The following is a 25,906-nucleotide window of genomic DNA, read 5'->3' on the forward strand; positions in this document are numbered from 1 at the left end:
AATAAAAATGCTTGAGGCGTCCAGGGTGTTTGAATGTAGCAATTGCTTATTTGGAGGAGAGCTGCAGGCCTGGACCTCAGTGGACACAGCTTCCTGCAGGGCGTGCAAGAGGTTGATGTCCAGCTCATGTAAACTGAAAATGCTGTGTTTGGTACAGACACAGTTCATGTGCCTGGGCCGGAAGGTGTATCAGCTGCTGGGGAAGAGGGGTGAGAAATGCCCTGGTGACCTTTCATCCCCTCTTAGTGCCAGACCAAAGGGAGACCATTCTGCTTTATTTCCTTCCATCCCAGCTGTGTCTGTTGCCTACACACCCTGAGCCATCCTCAAGGGTCTTGGGGCAGCACCCAGCTCAGCTTTTCCAAGTGTCTGCAGCAGCAAACCTGCTGCCTTGTCATCTATGGAGGACACCTGCTCTGGGCAGCTATCTGCTTTACCTGGGCTTAGAGCCAGCTCGATGCTACCAATAGAATTTTTTCCATGTTAAAAGGGAAAACCGTATCTTTCCAGTTTGTGTGACAAAGTCCAAACAAGGAGAACACGAGGTGTCATCAGCAGTGGATGTGGTGATGTGCTCCTCTGGGATATTCATGTGGGTGTAAACCTGGTGTGAAGCAGGGTGTGGCCAGGGCTGGGAAACCAGCTCCCCCTCTGGTTCCGTGTCCCCCTGTGTGGGTGATGAGCGGCTGCAGGGCAGGAATCCAGCCCCCCTTCCCCAGGAATCCATCCCCCCTTCCTCAGCTCCAGCCGGGGGCGAGGGGGGCTGCGGGCGGCCGGATCCCTGCAGCGCTCTGCCCCGTGGGGAACAGGGAGCACTCCCAGCGGTGTCAGAGCCCTGGCGGGGCCAAACCCGGTGATTTTTGGCCAGAGTGGCCCGTGCGGCCCCGCGAACGCGGGATTTCGGCGGCAGAGGAGCCGTGAGGGGGCGGTGTTGGACCGCGGCAGCGGCGGCCGCGCCCGGCGCCGGGAACAGGAGCGTCTCCCCTGCCTTTTGGGGCGTTAAATATTGGTGTTTTACAACAGGGATTAGTTGAGACAAAACCTTCTTTCATATATATATATATAATTTTTATCTAATATATATTTATATTATTATATATAATTATATATAATATAGATAGATCATAATATATATACACACAATTATATAATATAATCATATATATAAATTATAGAATTTATATATAATATAAGAATATTTATTTTATAATATATAATTACATATATAGAGATAATAATATATTAGATAAATATAGATAATAACATATATATTATCTATATATAATATATAATATATATTTTTTATATATATATATATATACACAGTTTTTTATATATATAATTTTTTTCTCCGTTTCTTCTTTTCTTTTCTGGGTGTTTCCCAGACCTCCCAGCAGTTTATGAAGCCCCCAAGCGCTGGAGGGTGACCCTGTCACCCGGACATCCCTGAAATCACACGTGTGCAGCTGATGCAGCCAAGGTCTCTGTGATGCCTCACCACACCCCCCTGTGCTCCTGAGCTGACTCCCAGCCAAACCTCAGCATCACGGGCACCCTGAGGTGCCCCTCTGGCTATCAAGCCCTGGAGGAGAGGTTACACCACAGTTTTTCTCTGGCTTGAAGAGAATAAAAAGCCCCATTGGTGATAGCAACCTAAAAGGGTAAAAATGTGCAGGTTATTTTGCTTTGCACAGTGCAAAGTTGCCCCTTTTCCCTACACGGCTTTGTTTTATCCCATTTTTTTCGTGGTGGCAAATTATCTCCTTTTCTTTCCCAACTCCCAAAACTTTCTTTAGGTGTAAACTACTGCACCTGAGTGAGTGTGGTGGTGAGCTGCCTTCACCTTCATCTGCTGCTGTTGGACAGATGAATCCACACCTCAGCAGAGCACTTGCAGATTACTGTCTTTCTTCTGTGAAAATTTGCTTCTCAGTATAAGTGGCCTCTGGAGATGGGAAAGCAGAGCTTCAGGTACTCCACCCTTCTTCACCAGGTCGACAAGGGGATTGATTTTTCTTCTGCTATGCTGGCAAAGCCACAGGCATGTTTTTGATTCCTCCTCTGTATGACAATGAGTTGGGGGTGAGGGGAGAAGGAAGAAAATTTTGAAGGACCAGCTCTGCCCCTTGCAGTTATTGAAGGGATAACTCCAATAATCTTTCCAAGGGGGGGGGGTGAAAGGAGAGGTCTTGCCGAGGCAGACAGTGTGATCATCTCTCTGTCTCACAGAGAATCAGTGGGTCGTTAGTGTTTGAGCCAGCCTTCTATTTCACTGCAGTTGTCTGTGTTGTCGGGGCTTTCCTCGATATATCAAAAACCTGAGGGACTGAACAGCCCCAGCAGTGGCTGGAACAGGAGTTATTCCTGATCTAAAGCAAACCCTGCTGAGGCCCACTCTGTCTGTGATATTTGTGATGCTGAGCAAAGTGAATGACCAACACAAAATGATTGCTTTTCCCTTTGTGCTCCCTTAGGTTAAAGTTTTGAGAGGATAAGGATTACCTCCAGGACTGAATCCTGCTTTTGAGCTGATGGATGCACTGCAGGCTCTGCTCCCTTTGCACCCTCAGCTTCCCCCAAAAGGGGAGGAGACGTGGGAGCCAGAAATCCAACTCTGTATTGTGTGAGATATTTCATTTACAGAGGTAAATTTACATTTCTGCCATCACCTTTCCTTGATGGCTCCCCAAGCGTTGCTCTGCCAATAGAACTCAGAGCAGAGAGGTCATTAGGAACATTAACATGAATGCCTTGTGAAGATCAGGAGGCTGTTCTGAAGAAGTCCCTTCCAGCACTGAATTTCACAGTGGTCCAACTGGCTGGCAGGTGCAGTTTGTTTCACCTGGTTGCTTGGTTTCTTTGATCTTTAAAAAGTCTAGTAAATACATAAGAGGAAGAAAGTGGTTCACCTGTTCTGCATAGTTAAAAAAAAAGAAAAATCCACCCCAACTTGTACAAAGGAGGGAAAATCTGTCTCTCTGTGTCAGTGATGCTAAACTGGAGTTTCAGTGGGAGAGCTCAGCCCTGGACAGGTTTTCCAGGTTAACTGAAAGGAACATGGTTATATCTGAAATGCTACTGGCTCCATGTGCTCATGGCTTTGCTAAGCATGGAGATCAACAGAAGTGCATAGGTAACATCTCTCTCTACACCTGAGCCTGTGAGGAGAGGATGAGATAGTTTAATGGATCTCTCTTTTTATTGAAATCTCTCTTTGTTGGGTATCCTGGGGTTTACAGTGACTAATACCTTTCCATAAGACATCTCTCAATCAACAGAGACAACTTTGTTTACAGAGCAACATTTTTCACCTGCTTGTCAGCACGTCAAGCAGTACCAAAACACACAATCTCCTCCTGAATCCCACAGCAAATCATTCATTTTTTAAAACATCATCTACTGTCAGTAATGGTGTTGGAGATGGGTAGGACAGCCACATTTCTTCTTCATATCTATGGAGAAAGGAAAGCTTAGAGCATCTACCTGTGAGGTGCCACCACTGAGGAAGGAAATCCTTCTCAGCACTGTTTTGCTGTTTGGGATTTTCCTTGCAGTTAACTGTAGATACACTTGAAAAGCTAAACTAAAAGAAAAAAAACCCGTGAGCTATTAACAAGTCGGTTTAATGTTGACAATGGCACTTTGCAGTGGGGGTGTAATCTGCTTTAATGTTCCAGAGCAGAACAGCCAGTCAGTTCACATCCCTTTCCTTGGCAGTGGTGGCAACGCTTCCCCCAGAAGTTAAAGCCATGTGTCTCATTTCTGAGAGAGGCTTATTCATAAAAAAGGGAGCAAAAATTGATTGTCCAATCCACAGAAGGCAAAAATGCACAAGGGATAAATTACGAGAATTAAGGTGGGCAGACAGATTTCTACAACTCGTGTGTGTAAAAATCTGTGCCAGGTAGACTTGAGCTGTGTCATTTTAGATGCATTTCTCCAACCCACGTAAATATTTCTGTCCATTGGAAAAGAAGGAAATTTCATTTTTTAATCAAAGCTCTACAGTGATCTCGTTATTAAAAACAGAGGGAAAAGATATATCAGGAAGGCAAAGCAGTTGCAGCCACATAGTTGTTTTCAATAATCCAGTGAGTCACTACATAGAAGAGTCTTTCATTTCTCCCTGTGGTTCAGACTAAATTGTTTATTAAGATTTTGGTGCATTATTTAAAATTAAAAAAAAAAGTAAATTGTACCTCTTTATTTTAGACTGTTGCAATAAAAATTCAGATTATTCAAATTTATCAAGTGCATTTTATAAGGCAGTAACCACAGCAATTTTTTTCCTCATACCACAAGATATTCCCTGGCTTTTCCATCTCATTCATAGTCATACATAAGGAGGCTGTTTACAAGGTATTGCTACAGGGAGAAAAAAGTATTATAGAAATGAAAACTTGGTCCAGCCAATGGCTGGATTTGTAATGAAAGACCTAAGTGGAAGGTAAACAGCAGTCTAATGCAATATTTTAAAGGCAATTCCTGAAAAGTGATGTATAATAGCTGCAAAGTACTATCTGTACTTCAGATCTTCACCCATGCAGAGATGTGGAATAGAAGCTAATTGCATATGTAGCTATAATGCACACTGAGCAGCCAGAACAGACAAATACAAATATTTAAGTTATTTCACTTTTTTAAAAATCACAAGGTCGTGAACTTGCATTTTGTTTTTGTTTCTTTTTTCCCCAGGAAATTGGGCAGGAGGCTGGCTGAAAGTGTACCAGAGCTCTACAGGGATTTCTTGTGCCTTTTAAAGGAAGGATTTGCTGTGTTCTAGAATGTGTAAATATTGTTTGGGGCTCGTTTTGTTTTGTTTTGTTTTTTATCTCAAATGCTTGCCGAGGAAATTGAACTGTACAAACATAATTAGCCAGGGGCTGAATATTTAATCTTAAATTCTGAGTCTTCACCAAGTCTTAATTTAAACCTTAGGAGGGAAGCTTGCAAGCATTCCTGTTGACAGGGATGGATGGAATTTGTGGCAGGTTTTTATGGCAGAAGAGGGGAACCGCTCAGAAGCCAGTAAGTGGTTGTGCCATGGATAATGGGACAAGATCTGGATTCCAGTCACCTCTTGTGTGGTCAAAGAAGGTCATGGTGGGTGGGGCTTTGGGCAACCTCATCTGGTGTAAGGTGTCTGTGGGATTGGGATCAGATGGCCTTTTAGGTCCTTTCCAACCCAAACAATTCTGTGGCTAGGAATTTAAGAAGGTGGTGTGGGAGAACTGGAAGGCTTGTGGGTTGAAAAAATGGGAGCTTTACTTTCTTATGAGAGTTACTCCAAATCAGGACAGGGTGTTTGGGGGTGTGTTTGTTAGTTTGTTTGGTTTTGTTTTTTTTTTTCCCATGGGTGCTCTTCCAATGGCATTGTTATTTTTGAATAGGGACAATTTCTGAATTTGAATCAATTTTAGTCTATCAAGATAAAATAAACTGCTAGGACCTTTTATCTTAATTTACTGAGAAAAAAAAAAAATCTACACTAGGCATAATAGGAGAATAAAAACTAGAGGGAGAAAAATGAAACAAATCCTTTTATTCCCTTCTGCAAGCACTTTTATGAGCTGGGAAGTTGTAAAGAAATGTGAAGGTTCTGTGATTTTTCCTACACCTTCCTTTGCCCTTTTTTAGTGATAAGAGCTATCAAATGGCATCTTTGTGAGGAACATGCCAGACCCTCTGCACATCGAATAAAGTCCAAAAAGCAGCAGCATTAATTCCTGTGACTGTTCATGCCAAATCTGTTCTCTTGTTCAGTGTTGTCGGGGGGTGGAACCTTTGTCATAATTTGAAGTCGCACTCTTTTTTCCTGATTGCCAAATATTCAGAAAAGCTGTAACAGATGTTATAAATAAATATGAAAATTAATTTTAAACCTAAATAACAAGATTTATATCATACCTAGTACTTGCTGAAAATTTCTTTTTCTAGTGCATGCTTTAAAAAAATTATAAAAAGAAAAAATAGTGCAAAAAGAGACCATTCACCATGCAAACAGCTGGATTCCAGGAAAGAAGAGAAAAAAAAAGGCAAAAAAGAGAAAATCTAGGTGGAGATTTGCATGGCTGCCTGCAGACAAGGCAACCCCCTGGCCTGCTGCCTGCTCCTGGCCTGCCAGCGGAAGTTTTGCCCTTGCCTTGGCAGCAGCACCCTGAAACGCTGCTCAGCTTTGTGCCGTGGTTCCTGGTGGGCTCCGGCCCCAGGGGAGGCAAGGAGGGGCTGTCCTGCATGGAAAAGCACCCCCAGGCAGTGCCCAGAACCCCCTATACCACTGGATGCCTTAAGCTTTAGCTTTCATATTTCCAGATTCTGTGCTGCCCAGGGGTGCAGTTCTGACCCTCGTATTAAGTGTCAGTCAGCTCTTCACAGAGTAGGGAGACAAAACAAATCCTTTTCCTTCTGTGGACCAAGGACAACTTTCAGCCCAACAGTATAAACAACAGTGGACTGAAGAGAGAAAACAAGAAGGAAGTGACTTGATAACCTGAAAATGTAATTGGACAATTAAACTCCAATATGCAAATTTTACCAAAACTTACAAAAGTGTAAGATCTCGTGACAGATCAGCCATGGTCAGACTGACCATCCTCAGTCCACCCTGGGTGTAGCCCTGGCCAGGCTCTTGTCCTGCCCAAGGTGGATCCTGGAGGCCTTTCAGTAAATATCTACTGTATTCTCTAGCTTTGTCCAGTCTCTGTTTCAGGTCAGCCTTCCCAAGGCATCACCACCTCATCCCCATTGCTTCTGCTTTTGCCACTCAGATGAGGACAAATGAGTTCAAACCTTAAGTTTATGACAAGTTGGGTTCTAAATCCTCTTTGATGCAGTCTGCCAAGTTACTGAGTGCTTCCGCTCACCTCAGCAGCTTTACAAGTCCTACAGCTACATGGAAAATTTAGAATAATAGAACTGTTTAACATGGCAACCACAACCTGGAAGGATCTGACTGGTGCAGTTCCTACAAATCAACCCAGTATGAGATTCTAAGCAAATGGGCTGGTCCCCTGTGAGCGACTGAACATCTCGTCCTGGGCATGTTAACAGCAAAGCCTGAAATAATGGTGACTTTTGGAAACCAATTTTGATAACCGGGCTCTATTTGTAAGGTATTTAGAGCTAATAAAGCTGCTGTGGTCTTGGGAGTACCCTTTTCCTGGAGCACAATGGGAAACTCTTCTTGTCAGGATTGCTATAGAAACAATGAATTATCAGGCAAACAGGACCATCCAGAAAATTGTGCCAGACGGGGGATGTGTGCTGATAAGGCGGCAGCCTTAATTTGCTCTATTTTGTTATAAGTAGAGCTTGCATTGCCTATAGAAATGTAAAGAGGCAGGTGAGCTGGAGTGTCTATTATTTATAGACACAGTTTGTGCTGCATAAATGAACTTTTCATAGAAAGAATTTTTAGGAAAAAAAAGGCTTCAGAAACTGCTTCGTAAATAATTATGACTGGGAGTTTCAAATGTGCTTTGAAGAATGGGTGGAAATCCTTTAGTTTCCCTTAAAGTTTTTTGGATGCAACCTTGAATGTGTTGTAAAGAGGGGGGTGTTTTGACCATGTGGGAGATACTCCAGTCCCATTACTGACAGCCTTTGGCATGATAATTCTGAACCATGGCTTGTACTGCCTTTTGTTAACTTGCAAAACTGAGTCACCCATAAGTAAATGCAAATATTATTAGTATGTTGATGTGCTGTACTGTATGGCTTGGGAAGTCAGCACCATACTGAAGTATGATCCAACAACGACAAGAAGAAAGAAGCAGAAACTCCTCGGTATCAAGTGGATATTTTCTTTACTGCACTTTGCTCAATGCCACTTGGGGGGATGTTCCTCTATTTTTAAAAAGAAAGGACACATGAAATGTGGCAGGGAGTCACTGAGCTGAGAGGAGTTTGGCTTCAGATGTGAGACACACCACCAGGATCAAGAAGAAGGTAGAGAATGGGTAGGATGGGAAAGACAGATGAGTGAGAGAGGACTAGGAAAGAGAATGCTGTATTTGGATGTCATATATAAGTTGGAAAGAAAACAAAAATGCCCGTGTTTTTGCATGTGGGTGATGGGAAAAGTACTGCATCTCCTACTGGGCTGAATGAGGGTGGTGAGGCACTGGCACAAGTTTCCCAGAGAGGTGGTGGATGCCCCAGCCCTGGAAACATTCAGGGTCAGGTTGGATGAGCTTCTGAGCAACTTGATCTAGTTGAAAATGTCCCTGCTCATTGCAGAAGGTTTTAAAAGACCTTTAAATCCAACCTAAACTATTTTATGATTCTGGGAAATGTAAGTGAGGCCCTTGGAAAAGCAGGTTCCCAAGAAGTTTGGTAAATACAAGAGGACCAAAAAAAAAAAAACCCAAAACCCAGTATAATACCCTAATTCAGAGTGGACAACATAGACCTGTTTTAGGACTATTAAAATAACTGAGCGTGTATTTAAAACTTTTTGCTATGAATGAGATATAAACACCACTAAAACCCAAGTAGAGTCTAAAATGTCTTCTTGAGGTCAGCCTTTAGTTCCAGAAAATACAATTACGAAGCCTGGTGTTGTATTGGCTGCTGCTGAAATTTTGTCTTTAGAAGAAATTTTTTCTATTATCTAATTGGGTGGCTTCTTTCAGGTTCCCAGAGTACTCTTCTTTGTGCTTCAGGGGAATTTTTGTTACTCCTCAAACAATAATTCTGAAAAGAAAAACCCACTTAAAAAAAAAGACAAACTAGTGCATTGCATTGCCCCACAATGGGCCCAGTGTTGATGCTGGATTAACTGTCCCTGGTGAATGGCTGAGCTCACATCTCTCTGCCTGCCTGTAGCTCCACTCTGCTCTGCCTCTGGGGTTATGATATCATCCCTGAAGTCCTGCAAACACAGCTGAGCTCCACACTGCTCCCATTGTAGGTCCCACTTCTTGAAACGTGGAGCTGGGGATCTCGGCCAAGCAGCAGAGTGTCTCTGCAGGAGATGGAGGAGGTGGGGATCTCTCCATGCCACTCTCTGCCCACAGGTGTTCACCACAGGTGAGCAAAGGCCATGTACTTCCACAGAGCTGCTCCCCTGCACTGTGCCCATGTAGAGCCTGTATGTATTGTTCTGCTTCTCCAGGTGTGAACTGAAAAGCCTGCACCTATAAACCCCCATAACTGACTTGACATCAGTTTGAGGTGGGCTGGCAGGTATTTCCAAGGGTCTCAGCTGTCTCCAGGTGAGAAGTCATCTTCCTCTTGCACAAGCTTTCTTCTTGCTTGGGCTTTTGGCTGCTTGTCATGAGTGAGTGAGGCTGTGCTGGCAGGCAAGAGGATACCCAAGTGAATATTTCTCTCACACCAAGTGTTTGTATTTGTCTCAGGCTTGCCCACTCTGTGCAGAGATGCCTGCTTCCAGCTTAGTGCCCTCTGGCACGTGTTGCCTAATGGAGCAGGGCTTCCCGTTCAGCACGGCTGACAAGGAGCAGCTCTGTCACCACAGCTGACACACGCCTGCTTTGTTAAATGACATAAGATGCTGCAGTGCAAGGCACAAGTTCTCCCATGCTTTCAGCTGAACAATTTACTACTGTGCTGCATGTGTCCTTCTCTGGCCCAGCGAGTGGGAGGGACCCAGAGCTGGTTACACGTGTCCCAGCCCAGCCAGCTCTGTCCCCCTTGACATTGCAAGGAGCAGTGGAAACAAAGTGACGTGTTGACCTGATGCCCTACATGGAGGGCGTTCAAACCTACTGCCTGACAGCTCTCCAAGCACCTGCCGAGGTTTGGCCCCATGTGGCATTTTCTGCTCTGTTACATCACAGCTCCTCCAAGCCTCCTGCCTCTGCACCATCCCGGGTGTAGGCAAAGCCAGGCCTTTGGAATGCCTGTTTCTGGCCACAGAGTATCCTCTGCATATCAAATGCTCATCAGAGACTGGGAACACAACCAAGGAGGTTGGGGAGGAGAGGAGGAAGCCACACTTGATCCCACAGAAACCACAAACCTAATTTCACACTGAAGGCCATTAGCCAGGCACTCATTTGGTTAGGGTGGCTGTGCTGCTTTGTAAAACGTGACCTTTTAATGAGCTGGGGAGGTGGATCTCGGTTTCTGCTAGTCTACACTGGCAAAGGAAAACCACCAGCGTTTAATTATCATTAGGAGAGGGGAGCAGGGGTGAAGTGGCCCTCAAAACCATCTCTGTGCACTTCCAAGTCCTGCTCTGCACGACGGGATGATATCCCTGACTGCATGCCATCACTCAGCCTCCCTGCCAAAGCCACCAGGATGCTGCAGCATCCTTGGCTGGGCAGTGCTGACTCAGGCCCAGGGTCCTGTGCCCGCTCCCTGGCACTGCTGTCCCCCAGATATTTCACAGTTAGATATAAAAATCCCTGAGTTAGAACACTTGCGGCTGTGCTCCCTGCAAGGGGAAGCAGTAAAAGGCTGATTTATGCTCTGAACCACAAAAGCCTTTTATTGCTGCTTTTTTTTTTTTTTTTTTTTTTTTTTTTTTTTTAATGTAACTGTCTTGCCCTTAAATGTCTAATCCCTTTCTAACAGTCTTGTGGAAGCGGCAGGGCTCTCCACGGGTTAAAGGCGGTGTTTTTCAAGAGGATCAAGTTGTCCACCAGGTCCCCAAAGCCACTTCTGCCCCAGCACAGCCAGTCCTCCTGTCAGCAAGGGAGGGGGGCAGCAATAAGCCATGTGCTGTCAGCATGGTCCACCACATTCTCCCAGCCCTCAGTTTTCTGGGGTTGTTGTAGAGTTATTCCATCACTTGGAGTATTCCCTGACAGTCTTGGGCACTGCTGTTCCTTCAGGGGAGAATAAAAACCACAAGCTGATCTAAGAGAAACAGGAATTTAGGAGTTTGACTCCAGGCATATACATTTAAAGACATTGCCCAATTATTTCTTCATTTTTATTAATTATGATTAGTCATTTATGGCCCCTTTTAAATTCAACTTCTCAAGAAAAATATTGCTTTAGAAAAAAAAAAAAAGGAAAGTAATTTCATGAACAATTAGCAAAAGCTACAGCTGCACCATAAAAGAGAAATACTGGGGGGGAGGAATATTTCAAATTGACCGGGGCATGCAAGTTGTCGAATGGATGGAAAGCCAGCCGAGATCCTAAGGGAGGGGTGATGCTGGAGAGGGGCAAAAGTACACAGTGTGGCATTGCTCAGTTCATTGTCAGACCTGCTGTTAATTACTGGCTTTATTAATGATTTGGAAGCGATGAGAAGTGTTAATTGCATCAGAAAATGAGGCTACGTTGGGAAGAGCTGAAAGCAGAGGTGAGAGCAGAAGAAAGAGCAGCAAGAGAGGCAGGGAGGGCTGAGGGGATGTAAGGGGGATTTGATTTTATTCAGGCTCTGGGGGCGTTTCCCCCTGTAGAAGAGCACCAAAAATGTTTGTGGATAAGGATGGGGCCCACAGAGGTCAGACAGGAGGATTTGGTTTGAAGCAAGAGACTCTTTATGTTACCCTCAAGGGAGGAACAGAGACTTGCCTGTGGTGTAAGGCAGGCAGAGTCCCTGCACAACAAAACTGATCAGCATGGAGGGCCAGATGACTTCAGGAGACCCTAGACTGTGTTGCAGAGCGTGTTTACAAGAAAAGTGTAAAAAGGTAATACATTGCTCTTCCTGCTGTGCAGCCCAGCTGAAGGAAGGAGGAAAACAAAACCCAGATTAATGCAGAAATTGCATTTAATGATCATCTCGAGAAACCATAGGACAAAATAAGGGGACTGAGCTGCCACAAGCTGTTAAGGAGGAAACCCTCTGCCCACCGGATGCCAGTGTTGCCCAGCATTAAATCACATGGAGAAAACTCCTCTGGCAAGACAATATTTGGTGCTTAAAGACACCCATCACTCCAGTTACCCAAACACCACCACATTCAAAACCACACTCACAACTCACTTGGCGGCACAGTTAAATCTATCTGCAACTCATCATTCTGGAGGTAGGCAAAGGTGGCGGAGCCAAGGACGAAGCACTGTGCAAAATTTTATTTTTACTGAGCGGGCCCTGAAGAAGCCCAAGCAGAGTTTTATTGTGTGGCTCCCAGGGCTGACAGTCGCCATTAACCATCGGTTAATACTGCAGCGTCAGAGCAAACCCCGGAGCCGCGGCCCTGTGCTGTTAGAAAGTGTCCTTCATCCCAGCAAGAGACCTCGAGGGGAGAGGATTCTGCATGAGGAGCCACTGGTGTAAGAGCTGAGCCTCTCAGCTCTGCATTGCAGTCAGCGTGTCGTGTGCCATCCCTCCACACCACAAATAAATCTACAATTTCTCAGCTGGGTGCCTTTGGAAGCCACATACTAATACGCTTATACGGGAAGAGAGACCAGACAAGGTTCAAATAAAGAGCTCATGTAATAAATAAACATGAGGTCAGCACGGGAACAGCAATAATTGCTTTGTATGACAAGATTTGCATAGCAAACATTCGTGATTAATGTACAGCTGGCGTCAGGTAAGGAGCCTTCACTATCGTTGCTCCATCTACACCTTCCAATCTAGAAGGTACAGCAGCTCCAGCCAGAGCAATTAGTCACTGTTTACTGAGAGGCAGATCGAGCAAAATTCTTCTAGTTCAATATTTGAGCGAGTTTCACCTCACAGCCTCCCGTTGGATCCATTTCTGCGCCAGGCAGAGATCATACTTCCCTCCTGGGGGTGGCAAGGAGGATGATCAGCACTGCTGCTAATCTGCTCAGCAAGAGCACAGGCTGGCTCCCAGCCTCTCCTGCTGGCCTCACCCAGGTGGTGTTCCCAGGGAGAAAACCCTAAGGAAGAGGCTGAAGACCCTGCATTGTCAGGGCTCTGCTTCCCAGCTGCCTTTTCTTTCACCTGCCAGTGAACTGCCCCTTTGCCACCACTGATGTTGGCAGTGGGATGCAGCACTGAGGGACACTGCCTTCTTTACAGCCTCCTTTCTGCAAAGCCTGGCTAATTAATTCCACCTAAACTTTGGGCTTTTTGGTGAGAGCCATAATCCAACTTGAAATACTATCTTGATATGAGGAATTTTATTTTTTTTTTTCTTTTTTTCAAAGGCAAACCTCTGGATAGGAGGTAGTTTGGCTGGAGGGACTGGGGTTATTCCTCTGAGGTTAATTCCTATGAGAAAACCATTCCATTGGAGCTGGTTGGAGGGAAGGCTTTTGCTGCTGTGGTCTTCCACCTCATCTGCTTGAGGGTGCCAGGGAAAGCTGCTAGCATCACTGGGAAGTCACTGCAAGAGGTATTGCATAGACCAACTTGAAAGGCATAAAGAGAGTTCCTTCATGTTGATGAGATCCAGAAGGGCTGATCAGGGTGAGCATGCTCCAGAACCTAGGGCACACTTCTGGGGACATGAAGTGAAGAACTGAAGGTGTTCTTCTCTTGTGCACTTGCAGAGTTCAGTTATGACTGTGGATGCCAATCAACTCATCAAGAGTGATAAATGGCAGCTGCTGTCTCCCACCTGTGATGAGATGTTGAGATTTTCAGACGCGGAGACAAGTCTTGATGAGATGCCAGTCCCCTGGACCTCTCAGGGAGGGTATCTGTGTCAGCATTTCGCCCCTGTGCTGGGGTGGGTGGTGGTGAGGGGGAAGCTGGGCTGATGCTTGCAGGACCCTGGCACTGCAGCTATCCCCACCTGAGAGCATCTAGGAGGTGCCACCAGGCTGGCAGGGGACATCAGGACTGGGGGGGTATTGTTGGGAGATGCCGTTACACCTCTGTGCCCCACAGAGTTGCAGGCAGGCTGGAAAATATGACTTTCTTTCATCAGCTGCTTCAGCGTCAAGTCCACCCACCGCCACATTGAACAGGTTCTCCAAGCTGTTGCCCTTAAAACCTCTGTCCCTCCTTTTCCAGCCCTTCCACCCTAAAGCTTCCCACCTGCCTCGGCTGAGCCCTGGGCAGCCCTATACTCACCGCGGGGCTGAGAGTGCAGTGGGGTGCTGGTCTTTGCGTGAGGGGCTATGAGCATTCACGGCAGCGGCTGTTTTGGGGCAGAACCCAGGGAGGAGGGTGATACACCATGTCCGTGTCCCGATCAGGTGTACGGGGGAGTTCCCCCAGCGGAGCGGAGCCTGGGGGCGCTTCAGCCGCGGCCGCGCCGGGACGGGCTCGGCCCGCCCTGGGGTCGCTGCTGTGCCGGGGTGGGGGGCCGTGTCGGGAGTGTCCCTGTGCCCCCGGAGCGGGGTCGCTCCCGTGTCCCCTCACGGGACGGCGGAGTCCCCTGGGGGCCGCTCCCGCCGGTGCTCCCTCGGCCGCCCCTCCGGCGGGGCGCGGCGGGGGCGCGCACCTGTCCCTCACTCAGGGCTGGCGGGGGCGCGCACCTGTCCCTCACTCAGGGCTGGCGGGGGCGCGCACCTGTCCCTCAGGAGGGGCGGGGCGGGAGCGGCCGGCGCACACGGGAGCGCGCGGCTCCGCAGGTGCGGAGCGCCCGCCTGGGGCCGGGGGGGGCGCAGGGCGGTCCCGCTCGGTGCCGGCCCCCGCCCGCCCCCTCGCTCCGTCCCGCCGCTCCTCCTCCCTCGCCCCGCTCGCTCCTTCCTCCTCCTCCTCCTCCTCCTCGCCGCGCTCCCGCCGCTCCGCTCGGCTCCGCGCGTTCTGGCGGCGCAGCGCCCCTCGGCCCGGCAGTGGCGCGGCCGCCCCGTCGGCGCCGCGGCGCGCCCGCGGAGGGGCGGCGCTGGGGGCGGCGGCTCGGCGGCGGCAACTTTTGGGAGCCGGCGGCGGCAGCGCGGAGGCTGCGCGGGGGATGGCGGCGGCCGGGCAGCGGCGGCGCTGAGGCAGCGGCGGTGGCGCGATGCCGGCGGCGGCCGGGGGGCTGCTGTGGTGGAGCTGCTGCGTGCTGGCGGCGGCGGCCGGGGCCCCGCGGGCCGCCGCGGCGGCGCAGGCAGGTGGGTGAGCGGCCGCGTCCGGCGGGAGCCGCGCCTTCCCGACAACTTCTCCGCGTCCCGGCGCCCGCCGCGGGCCGCGGGAGTTCGCGCGGGTCCCGCGGAGCGGCGGCGGCGGCCAGAGGGCGACAACCCCCCGCGGGAAGCGGAGCGGAGCCGGCCGTGGCGGATCGCAGCGCAGCAGCTCCGCGTCCCCGCGCCCGGCCAGCCCCGGGGCCGCCCTTGCCGCCGGAGCCCCGGCCGGGCGCCGTGCCCGTCCCCCCGCAGGTGCCGCTGCCGCCCCGACGGGGCCGCGCTCCCCAAGCTGGAGACCCCGTTCGCCCCCCGCACACCTGTGTGTCGGTCCCCCTACACCTGTGCGCTCCTGTGCGCGCCGTGTCCCCGTCCCGCCGCGGAAACGCCGCGCCGAGGCGTTCGCGCACGGGAAAGGGCGAGCAGGCGGCTTGGAAGTTGACGCTGGAAAAGGCGCTTTTTTTTCCTCCGGCAGGGTCTGCCCGGAATTTTTAACTTTCTGGAGGGAAACTTGCAGCGTTGGCTTGAATTTTGTTTTCCTGCTGGCATCCGAGCAGCGCTTTCTGCCGCCGTAGTACGGGCTGTGCCGGCTCAGCCGCCCGGGGAGGGCACTGGGATCGCCCCTTTGCTGTGAATAAAACATTAAAAGGAAATCTCTTCAGTCTTTGTAACTTCGCTTTTTTTTTTTTTTTTTTTTTTTTTTTTTTTTTTTTTTTTTTGTCTTCCCTTCCCTCCCCGGTTAATCAAAATGTGTGCTGTTTGGGCGGTATTGGTGCAACAGCTCCTCGTTCTCGCAATTTAGTTTATATTTTGGGGCTTTATGTAACAGAGAGAAGGAAGGATACGTTTGGTGAGAAGCGAAAGGAGCGTGTCCTGGCTTTCCCTGCCTGATCGGGCTTTCAAGGCGTTTTTGATCTTGGGGCGCAGTTTACTTTTTTCGCTGTGTGATCGTTTCCTAACCCTCGAAATCGGGAGGGGTGAAACGCTGGGCTGCTGCTTTCTTTTCTATATTCTCTTGCTGCGGTTTGAATCGGTAAATCCCCGCTGAAGAAGAATGGCACTCCTTGTTTCACAGGCGCTGCTCCAGTGTACCTTTTTGCCTGCCTCCCTGCTTACACGCAGCCTGACTGTTCGCCTCACTTGATACTTTCCCGTCTCACACTTTTCCCGTAGCCTGCCCCGGTTCTGGGCAGCAGCCGTCCCACTGGGATGCTCCCGTGCTCTCCTGCAGTTTTCCCCAGCGCTCGGACCGGGCTGTTGCCGTGGACAATCACAAAGACTCTCCATTGCTGGATTTATACCCCAGTGAAAATAAAAAAGCATCGGTCCAGGGTTGCTCGCCTGCCTTCCTGCCGTCTCTGGGGAAGCCTCCTGGATCTGTGCTGCTGAAAAGCCTCTGTGCCCTGCACTGTGCAAAACAGAAAATCCCTTTATTAAAATAGAAGGGTTGGAGTGACATTCCTATTTGGAGAGATTTAGGCACTGCTGTGGGCACTGGCAGCTAGCAATGATTGAGTCTTGCTGCTTGGAGCTTGCTGGAATAGCCAGGCAGGCTGGACAGGGAGCTATGATTTGCAAGTATTTAGGACCCCCCTTATTTGTGCTCCCTTGGCTTTCGGGGGCAATGGGATGAGGCTCTGGCTGCTGCCCTCATTTTCTGTGCACTGGGGGAGATGGTGATGCCGTTGCTCATGCAAACAAGCTGTCGGCCAAACTTTTGATTTCATTCTCCCGTGTGTGTTGGTTAAGATGTAAATATGTAAACACGTTGGGGTTTTCTGATTTCTCGTGTCTCCGTGCTCGGGCATAGAATGTTTGCAGTGCACAGCTCACCGCGGGTCACGTGAGCCCAACAGCTCGGGCTGTTACCTGGAAGCTGGCGAGTCTTTGTTCTGCTTGAAAATAGCTGATAAATTAACTCCATTTTCTGATATGTGGGCTTGGTGAGTTGTTAAATAATTACAGCCAAATTAACTTAGTCCTGTTTGAAGTATTCAGCTGTTCTGAGAATAACTGTACTTCAAATGTTTTTGCAGTTTATTTTTTTTCCTTTTTTTATTTCCTCTTTTTTTCTTTCATTTCTCAGCGAGGAGCGTGTTCAGGCTGATGTATGGGCAGTCTTTAATTTCATGCCTTTACTCCTCTCTGGGCCATGTCGGATGGGACATGCCACACGCCTTCAGAGAGATGCAGCTCCTCTCCTTTGCTGCTGCCCTCCTTGGCACCTCTCCCGTTTATTCCGCCACCATGTCTATTTGATGGTTAAAATTAGGCTGAGCCCTGAGTGCCTTTGCAAAGGCACGATAAATATTGACTGGGAGTTCCAGCCTGTCACTGCCATCAGAGGGCCTGGCCCCTGCACGGGGGTCCTTCTGTCTGGGCCTTTTTGCCGAAAGGGAGTGGGTGCTGGTGTGGGCTCAGCGCCCCCCTGGGTGTTCCTGGGTGCCATAAAGCCCTTCAGGTGTCTGTGGGGACATCTCTGCATGGCAGCCTGCTGCTGTCCCTGCGTGTCCCCGCGTGTCCCCTGAGAGCACTGCCAGCCAGCCCTGCTGCAGGGCACAGGAGACTGCTTCTAGCACTGCCCTTGGGGACATCCCCATGGGTCCTGGGGCATCCCCATGGATCCTGGGGCCGCTCTGGCCCGGGGTTGCACCACGCAGGCTCTGTGCCTGCACCTGCCCTGCTGAGACCGGCACTGCGGAGTGCCCCAGTGACTGAGTTGTGACTTCTCTTTAAAAAAAAAAGAGATGGTAATTGATGTTTATGTGTATGGAATTTGGCACTAGGAGCTGCGCTTGTAATTAACATGAAAACAGTAATAATAAGGACCTGAAATACATGCCTTATGAGTAAAGCAAATGAGACTTGGCAGTAGCAGCTCATGAAGGGGGAAGCCTTTCTCCTGAGCCTGCACAGTAGTGAAGTGGGATGGGTGGCAGAGAAAGGCACCTTTGGTCCATGGCAGCAAAGAGCCCAGCACCTTGTGGGTGCTCCTGGCTGAGCCCCAAGTGCTGCATTGCACTCCTGACCCTAATGCCAAGTCGTTCTGAAATGTGCCTTCAGTTTTCTAGCAGAGCATTAGCCACACACCTTAATCGAATTAAATGCTTTATTCTAGTTTTCAGGGGATTTTAGTTTGGTTGTTTTTTTTTTTTCTCTGTTGTTTTGCTTTTTAATTAAATTTAAGCAAAGCACGGCGCATTGACTCGCCCTGTATCTGGAGGCACAGCCTGTGATCCAGAGCTCACACATCTTCCAAAGGCTTTTTGGAGAAATGCCTTTCTGTGAGTGGCTGGCCAGAGCCGGGGAGCTGCTGGGGTGGGTGCTGAGCATTTCCTGGGCGGGGTGGTGGGGCCGGCGGGGTGGTCAGCCCGCAGCCTGGCTCCGTGAGCATCTCTAGGTGGCAGCAGCCCCCAGGAGCTCCCGGCGTGAGGACGAACCGCCCGGAGCTGGGGCTGTGGTTTCCCAGGCTCTGTTCCTCCTGCTCAGCTCTCCTCCACACCCCTTTCCCAGGCCGAGGAGCAGCTTTTCAGGTAGCTAGCAGGGAATCAGGCGCCCCTGGAGTCCTGTCCCACCTATTGTGCCCCTGGATGTGTGACAGGACAGGTGTAAGAGCACACTGGGCGAGTGACCCAAACACTGAAGTGCTTAATGTGAGCAACCAGAGCAGCTCAGGTGACTTGTTCTGGAGGACTCATTCAGGTAAAGAGTAAGTCACCAGACTGATGACTGGGTGCTGAAGGTGAATGAATTCAAACTGGGAATAAAGTGCGTGGTCCTAATAGTGTAGGAACTGCTGAGATAAACTAGGAAAGAAAATAGAAGATAAATGGTCCCTCAGATCAGATGGTCCTCCTGCAGTACATGTACTTGCTCAAAAAGATGATGTAGCCCACAGGTTTCATTTCTTTTTTCTGTTTTTGCATGACAACAGCCCCTCTCCCAGTTTCCTTAGGACAGTAAGGGTGAGCCAGTGGTTGGTGTGGGGCAATAGGATGGTTCCCTGGAAGCTTATGAACTTTGTGTCCTGCCTGTGCAGATTGGGGTTTAGTGCTGTGCAACTGAGCATTTATGCTCTTAAAGCCAAAGGCAAGTGATGGCAGCTCCGTGGAAACAGCTAAGCCAGGTCTGCCCTTGTGGGCTCTGCACACTCTCAATGCACTGAGGCAATTTTGCTGGGAAAGGAGAGGGGGCTTGTTCGTGGGATTTGGTTTTTACTGTGGCAGGAGCGAAGGCAGGATGAGGTGAGTGCAGCTGGGCTGTTTGCTGTGAATCACTTGAGCGCTGACAAGTCCTCGGGTTGTGCAACAGGCTCTGATTTTTCACCGACTTAAAGGCTTTTCTTTTGCAAACAAGTGCAGGCTGCTGGTGTATTTTATGTGTGCCCACGTAGCCAAAGCTGAATTATCCCATGGGAGTACTGCAATCTGCCAGAAAGATTCATCATTTCAGCAACTTTAGTTAATGTTTGTTTAGCGACTTCTTGTTTTGGAGGAGCACTTTAAGCCGTGCTCGGTGGCAGTTCCCCTGTGATGAGCTGTGTGTCCACGTGATAAATGGTCTCATTTCTACTGTCCGCTACCTCTGCTGGGCATATGGGCACATGCCAAGCCTCCTGAAGTCTTTGAACAGCTGCTGCTATATATATCTCCTTATTTTCTCTTTTTTTTTTCCCCAGCCTGCCAGGGAAACTTGTCCTTCTTCCCACTTTGCATAAAGGGTGTGCAAAGTCCAGGGCAGATGAATATTTGCTCGTGCATCAGTGATTCGTGAGGGTCTGGTGTTGGCTGATGTTTGGGCAGCAAAGTCAATTATTCAAACTGCAGGAGCACATACTGGTCACACCATAAGCTTGTGCTGAATGCCAAGAATAGAAATATATATGAGGAATAGAAATTCATACTGCAAAGAGTATCCAAAAATATTTTTCTTTTCCGGTGGTAACTGTTTTTTGTTTCTATGCCTGAAGCCTATAAACTCTAGCTCCTGACAAAGGAAAGGAGGTAGGAAAACCAAGTAAATAAAAGGCAAAGTATGCCTCAGACTTTTAGCAGATACAGTTCTTTTTGAACTATAAAAAAAATGATCAGTCATTGTATAGTGTTCCTGTCAAGTCCTTTTTAGTGACTTCTAGGATTATACTCATGTTATGTTCAGCTCCTTTCTCTCCCAGTGTCTGTGCAGCTACACGTACAATCACTGAATGGGCATTTATAACTTGATCTTTCTTAATCTCCTAATAAGTCAGCAGTGCAACGTGGGCTCTTGTCACATGGTGACATGCTCCTGTGTCTCATCACCAGCTGCTGCTGAGCTTACAGAAATACAGAGCTGTCAGAAATCTTCCAAAATCCCACTGGGGACCAGGCCAGGCTCAGAGCAGTTCTGGCTGTGGTACCAGGGTCTGAGCTGCCCCGAGGTCGGCAGGTCTCCCTCCTAGGCTGTGTTCCCAGAGGAACTGTGGAGGGAGCTGGGCTGTGGGACATGCTGCTGATGGGCTTTAAATTCATGTGGAGAGGCTACTGTGGCACTGCAAGGTCATTATGTGACCCTTTGCCTGCAGCTGCTTGGCTAAACTGCCTAATAAATGTCTATTAAATAGAGTTGTGATACCTGACCTCTCTCTTTTTCTCACCCCTCCCGACTGTGATTCATGTAGGAAATGGATCATGCCAGACGGAGGTTGAATAAAAAAGCTTGCATGCTGTAAGGAAAAAAGAAAACCACAACCAACCAAACAAAACCCCCTTCTGAACAAAATTGGGTTACAGAAAAGTTGGAAAAGCCCAGAACTGTGAAACTGACACAGCCCTTGGCTGTAGCATTGCTGCCAGAGCAGGATACTCTTGTGTCCCGGGTTGGTGATGATGATACACTGGATAAAGCTCTGAAACCTATGCCTGTCTTACTGACTTTAGCTGTGGCTTGGTTCTTTCTGTTCCACTGATATTCTCCAAATGGTGCTTCCATCCCTTTGTCTCCTCTTTTCCCAGGAAAGCCTCTCCTGTGGGGCAGGCACCTCTCGGTTGCTGCTGCTTGCTGAGGTCCCTGAGCAGATATTGCGGATGTGCTTGCACACTTTGCATTTCAGCACGTGCTTAAATAACCTTGGTGTGCAGAGCTGAAGGTGCAGGGAAGAGATTTGTGGTGCTTTTGGCTCATTTGAAGCTCTGTGAGCTGCTGAGGACCTTTTTCCTGTGGACACTGCTCCCGTGGCGGGAGCTGGTACAGGCAGGTTGGAGCTGCTTTGGTGCACTCACAGGAAGAAAAACCATTACGCTTGATACATATCCCAATGTTCAATTTTCATTAATTGAAATTACGTTGAAATATTGAACATTTTAAACATAAAAGTTTATGTACCGTGGTTAGTATGCTAATGGAATATTTTAGTAGTCTTTTAAGGTTAATGTCGCAGCCAGATGCAATGATAAGCATTTGTTCCTAAGAATTATTTTGCTTTAACCCCTTTTCCAAGATTGTCCGTATTCTGGTGAGTGTTCCTCGGTGTGTGTTCATTCTGCACCATCCCTGCCAGCCAGCTGTCATTTTAAGGTGGTCTTTTTGTCATCCAATCCACTATGCAAAGTTGAATTGTAGTTATTTTTTGCTCATTATCTTTGGCAGTAAAAATGTATTTATCTAAATTTAAATTGCTGTTTGCTGAGGATATGTGACGGTATTTAGAATTTAGTATTATTTTATTATCTCTTTGAAAGGATAAAAAAAGGCTCATTTATTTCAAGAGATATTTCTGCAAGCATGTAAAAATACCAATGAAGTAGCTAACGTTTTCCAGTTGTTGTTGACTCAAATTTAGCAACCATTGTCCCTGTTGATATATTTGATGCTCTAAAAATGTACTTGCCATTAAGTAGGAAGCTGAAGTGATTGGTAGGCAGATAATATTCTTCAGTAGCTATTAATAATGCTCGGAGGGCATACGCATTGGAGCGTATGGAAAAAGCCATGGAATTGTGTAGGACGGAGGCAAAAATAATGCATGTAGCTGTTTGATTTGAAAGCCATCCTTATGTACCTCAGTGACTGCTGCCTGGATTAGCACATAGTGAACGGGAGAAACTGATGTGCAAACAGAATTGTGTGCAGCTAATTGTGTTTAGAACATCGATGTTCGATCCCTGCTCTTTCACTCCTTCTCTGAGCTGACCCAGACCTGGTGAAGTGTGTGGGGACCCCATTCCAGAGGGGGCTGTGGTGGTGGGAGCTGGGAGTTGTTCCTCCCAGAGCCAGCTTAGCTCATGGGAACAGTGGAATAAATAGCCCATTAAGAGAAAATAGAAAATTTCAAAATAAGTATCAAGTAATTGCCACTCTTCTCTCTTCCTTTGTCTGTTCCTTTAGCCATGGGAGGACTTGTGTGGCAGCACTGTGAGTTTCTCCCTGGATTTCTCAGCACAGAGTATTTCTTTGTCCCCTGGAGTTTTGAGCTGCTCTGAAAATCATGGGTGCTTGGATCCTCTGGTGCAGCATGTTTTAAACTGCTGCCAGCTCACGCAGCTGCTCTGCCCTGGTGTCACCTGGGGCTGCACTGTGGATGGGGAAGATCAGATTAGAAAAATGTGGAATTATTAGGGCCTATAAATAGCGGTGATAACTTGTACAGCATTTATGTTGCCCTCGTGCTGCATAACACACTGAAGTCCTGGGCTGGGTTTGTTTCTGATTGCTTCTGGTGTCACTGTGAAACTTCATTGTATCACGATATAACAAGCAGCTGCTGTGTAATGTGGTGCCTGCAGCACAGGTGGGGGGTTCTTTCTGGAGCAGCCAACAACTGTAGTGATGCTTCACATTTTCCCTGCCTTGGTCCAGCTTCTTAGGAAGGAAACAAAATCAGGTCTGTGCTGAATGTTTCTGGCTGTCCAAGGGTTTTGGTGTTCAGCTTGGACCTTTAATAAAATTGCTATTAGAAGATTATTTAAGAAGCTTTTACTTTCTTGTGGTAGCTGAAGATTGGGGACAGGAGGAGATTGCTGATCTTCCAAAAACAGAAAGAAAAAAGCCAACACATTCACACAGTGTTATTTGCTGCAAATTTTTGTGTTAATTTTAATCCCAAGATCTTGGATTGTGAGACTCTAAGTCTTCACAAAAAGAAGAAAAACATCTTTAGCTGCTCTGCATGCAGAAGAAAGTCAAAACTCATGTAGCTTAAAAAATGGGGAGAAAATTCTAGTAACTGTTTTTATAAACCATGTTTTTAAATTCCTCTGTAGTATTTTATACAGGGCCTGGTTGAATTGTGGTTTTGCAATGTCTTGCAAATATTGTTGGTGGACTTGGTGATGGAAACGTGGGTTCATTAAGATTTAATAGTTTTGGTCCAATTGCTGCCACGACATGTGGTTAAGGCATTAAAATACGTGGGCTGTGCCTCATGCTACAGTACAGCAATTACTGGGTAGGTGTCCTTTGATACTGGAAAACAATCTTGCCAGACTGTTGCTGTCAATTTGAATAATCCCACTCTTGCTGAAAGCCCATGGAAATGAGACAAAACATGGCAAATAGTGGCTTTTTCCAAATAAAGACTATAGAGTGTGTGTGATTTCTGTAGGTCCTGTCTGTCCCAGATGGATCCTGTCCTTGTGGGCGTAAACCTTCTGCTCCAAAACTCTGTACCTTGGGCTTTTCCTGCATTAGAAGTGTCCAAATTGTTCCAGGCTATGTGAAAATTGCTGTGGCACTTGTTTCTTTTTGGATTTTTTTGGACCTGGTCTGACTGTTTTTTTCAGTGATGTGACAAAATGACATCAACTCCTGGTAGGTTCCTGACATTGGTGTTTGGGAGTCCATCCATCTTTTTTGGCTCACTGCTGACCAGGTCCTTGTGTTGGGTAGGCCCTGTCAGCTTTAGATTTGTTTGTGTTGCCTTTTGGGCCCCAGTGTCAGGTTTTCATTGTTTGTCCTGAGCTTTAATGCTGCTGTTTCCCTTGGGCACGGATGGTGTTTCAGTGTTTTATGAGGCAGAGCTGCTGCAGGCTGGTGGAGGATGAGCACTGGAGCAATGCCAGCAAGGAGGAGGGATGCTCTGCTACCTGGCTCGTTGCTCCTTGATTTGGATAGTGCTGATGTGAGCCAGGGTTTCTTGGGGTCCCACCTGACACTTGCAGGAGATCACCAAATCTCATCTTATGTGTCTTCCTTAAAGCAGCAGCTGATTAAATTCCCCAAGAACTAGTATGACCTGCAGCATGCCCGTTTTTCTAGAAATATCTGGAATAAACCCTGTGTTTATTTGGTGGCACAGTCTGAGACTTATTCTGGCAGGTAAAATAAAGCTTTCCTTGGGAGTCATCAGAATGAGGTGCTACAACAACATAATTTTTTGGATCACACAAGCGTGGTTTAGTGATATTTAGGATATCTGGGTGCCATGCAACACAGGGCTTTAGTGTCATGTGGAGATGTAATAAAGAAAGCTATCAGGGAAGGGCAGAGAGGAGCAAAGGCCACCTCACATCCTCTGTGGTCTATGAATAGTTGTGGTGGATGAAATGCAAGCCTGGGGGAATTGGAGTTGCTTTTCCCTGAATCTCTGCAAATGCTGTGGCTCAGGGACTGTGATATCATGCCACTGCATCCTGAGGGAGGTGACGTTGACTACTCCAGTGGCAATCTTTGTTTTTAACACTCTACTTAGTTTCTTTCCCACCAAGTTTGGGTTTTCAGCAATATGATTACTTATAGATTTGTAAGTCAGAAATAGCTCGGTAATTGCTATATTGCTTTGCCCCCAGTAGCAACAAGCATCTTAAATTTAATGCATCATCCACACAGAAAATTGATATTTGGCCAAAACTCGCAGGCTCTGACAGCTAATCTGAAAGAGCTTTTTCTTGACATGTAAAATAGAGACTTGTGGTTGACATGCACAGGAAAATTGATGGTATTTAGGATTATTCCATAAAAGAAAAATACTCCTTACGATTGGCTGAAAATAGTTGAGGGTGATTAAATTTAGATAAAAACCTCTCCCTAGAGGTCAGCAATGCAAAGGCCTGGGACATCAACTGCTTGGATCATGTGGAGAAAACCCTGCATTACCTCATAATTCAAAGCTGGATTTTGCCTTATCTTCAGGATTTGTGTGATGAAACTGTACTCATGAGCTGCAGACCTGCTTGCTAAGAATAGGTTTCTTTTATTGTGCTTGTACTTTGATTTTCCTCCCTAGAATACATCCTGAGTAGCAAGAAAGCCCCAGAAGTCTTTCACTGAAAGAATTACAATAAGGAACTTTCCGGTGCTTCTGATGAGGTTACCTGGCATGTTTGTACAGACACTTGGCTTTCAGCTGCAATTTAAAGGAATAGAAGTTTCAGCAGAGGAACTCGTGGCACAGTTTGTTGGCCATGTACTGCATTGTGCCAGGGTTACATGCTGCTCTTTTTTTTGGGTAAATACACATTTCAGCATCTTTTTTTCAATATCTGGTTTAGAGTCAGTAGGTCTGGAGGACTGGGCCTCAAAACTACTCAAATATCTATTTATTAAATAGAGCATTTGTGTTCAACAGAAAATGTTAAACCCAATTTCAAAATTAGGCCCATGCAATTACACAGTCAGGTAATCACACGTGTAATTGCTTGCACAAATGGTCACTTAGATGTGTAACTGTCCATTTGCATGCAAAATTAACCTAGTTTGCAAATTTGGCTTGGAATATTCATGGTGGAAAACTTGGCTTTGTGGAGATGGCTGTGTTGTCACACCTTACCCTTCCATTGGTGTCTGCCTTTGATGAGGCTGGTGTGGTTTAGTCTTCACCTCGGTGTTAGAAACAAGTTCCTGAGTGAAGTCCAGAACCTCTGGGCTCTGCTTTTGATGTGCTCCAGATCTGTGACAACTGTTGAAAAGATTGCGAGGGGAATGTGTGTGTTACACCCATGCATGTATTAAATTTAAGAACTGCTAACATGTGCACACAAACAAATTGCTCTGGAATTTACTGTTTTGATGACATTTAATGTGATGCTTTCAC

At 47.4% G+C, this 25,906-nt stretch overlaps 1 protein-coding gene across 2 annotated transcripts in view; it reads left to right on the forward strand.

Moving 5' to 3' along the window:
- Window positions 1-14,795: 14,795 nt before the first annotated feature.
- Window positions 14,796-25,906, forward strand: part of ERBB4 (erb-b2 receptor tyrosine kinase 4) — a gene marked incomplete at its 5' end in the record, with an annotated part of 578,832 nt that continues 567,721 nt past the window's right edge. For both annotated transcript variants that reach the window (XM_083864953.1, XM_083864954.1), the window contains one exon: window positions 14,796-14,889. In XM_083864953.1, the coding sequence (XP_083721079.1) occupies window positions 14,796-14,889 (94 nt within the window). The remainder of the gene's footprint in view (window positions 14,890-25,906) is intronic.

The sequence above is a fragment of the Zosterops lateralis genome (assembly GCF_965231275.1).
Source record: "Zosterops lateralis genome assembly, chromosome: 7".
In the NCBI taxonomy this organism is placed as follows: domain Eukaryota; kingdom Metazoa; phylum Chordata; class Aves; order Passeriformes; family Zosteropidae; genus Zosterops; species Zosterops lateralis.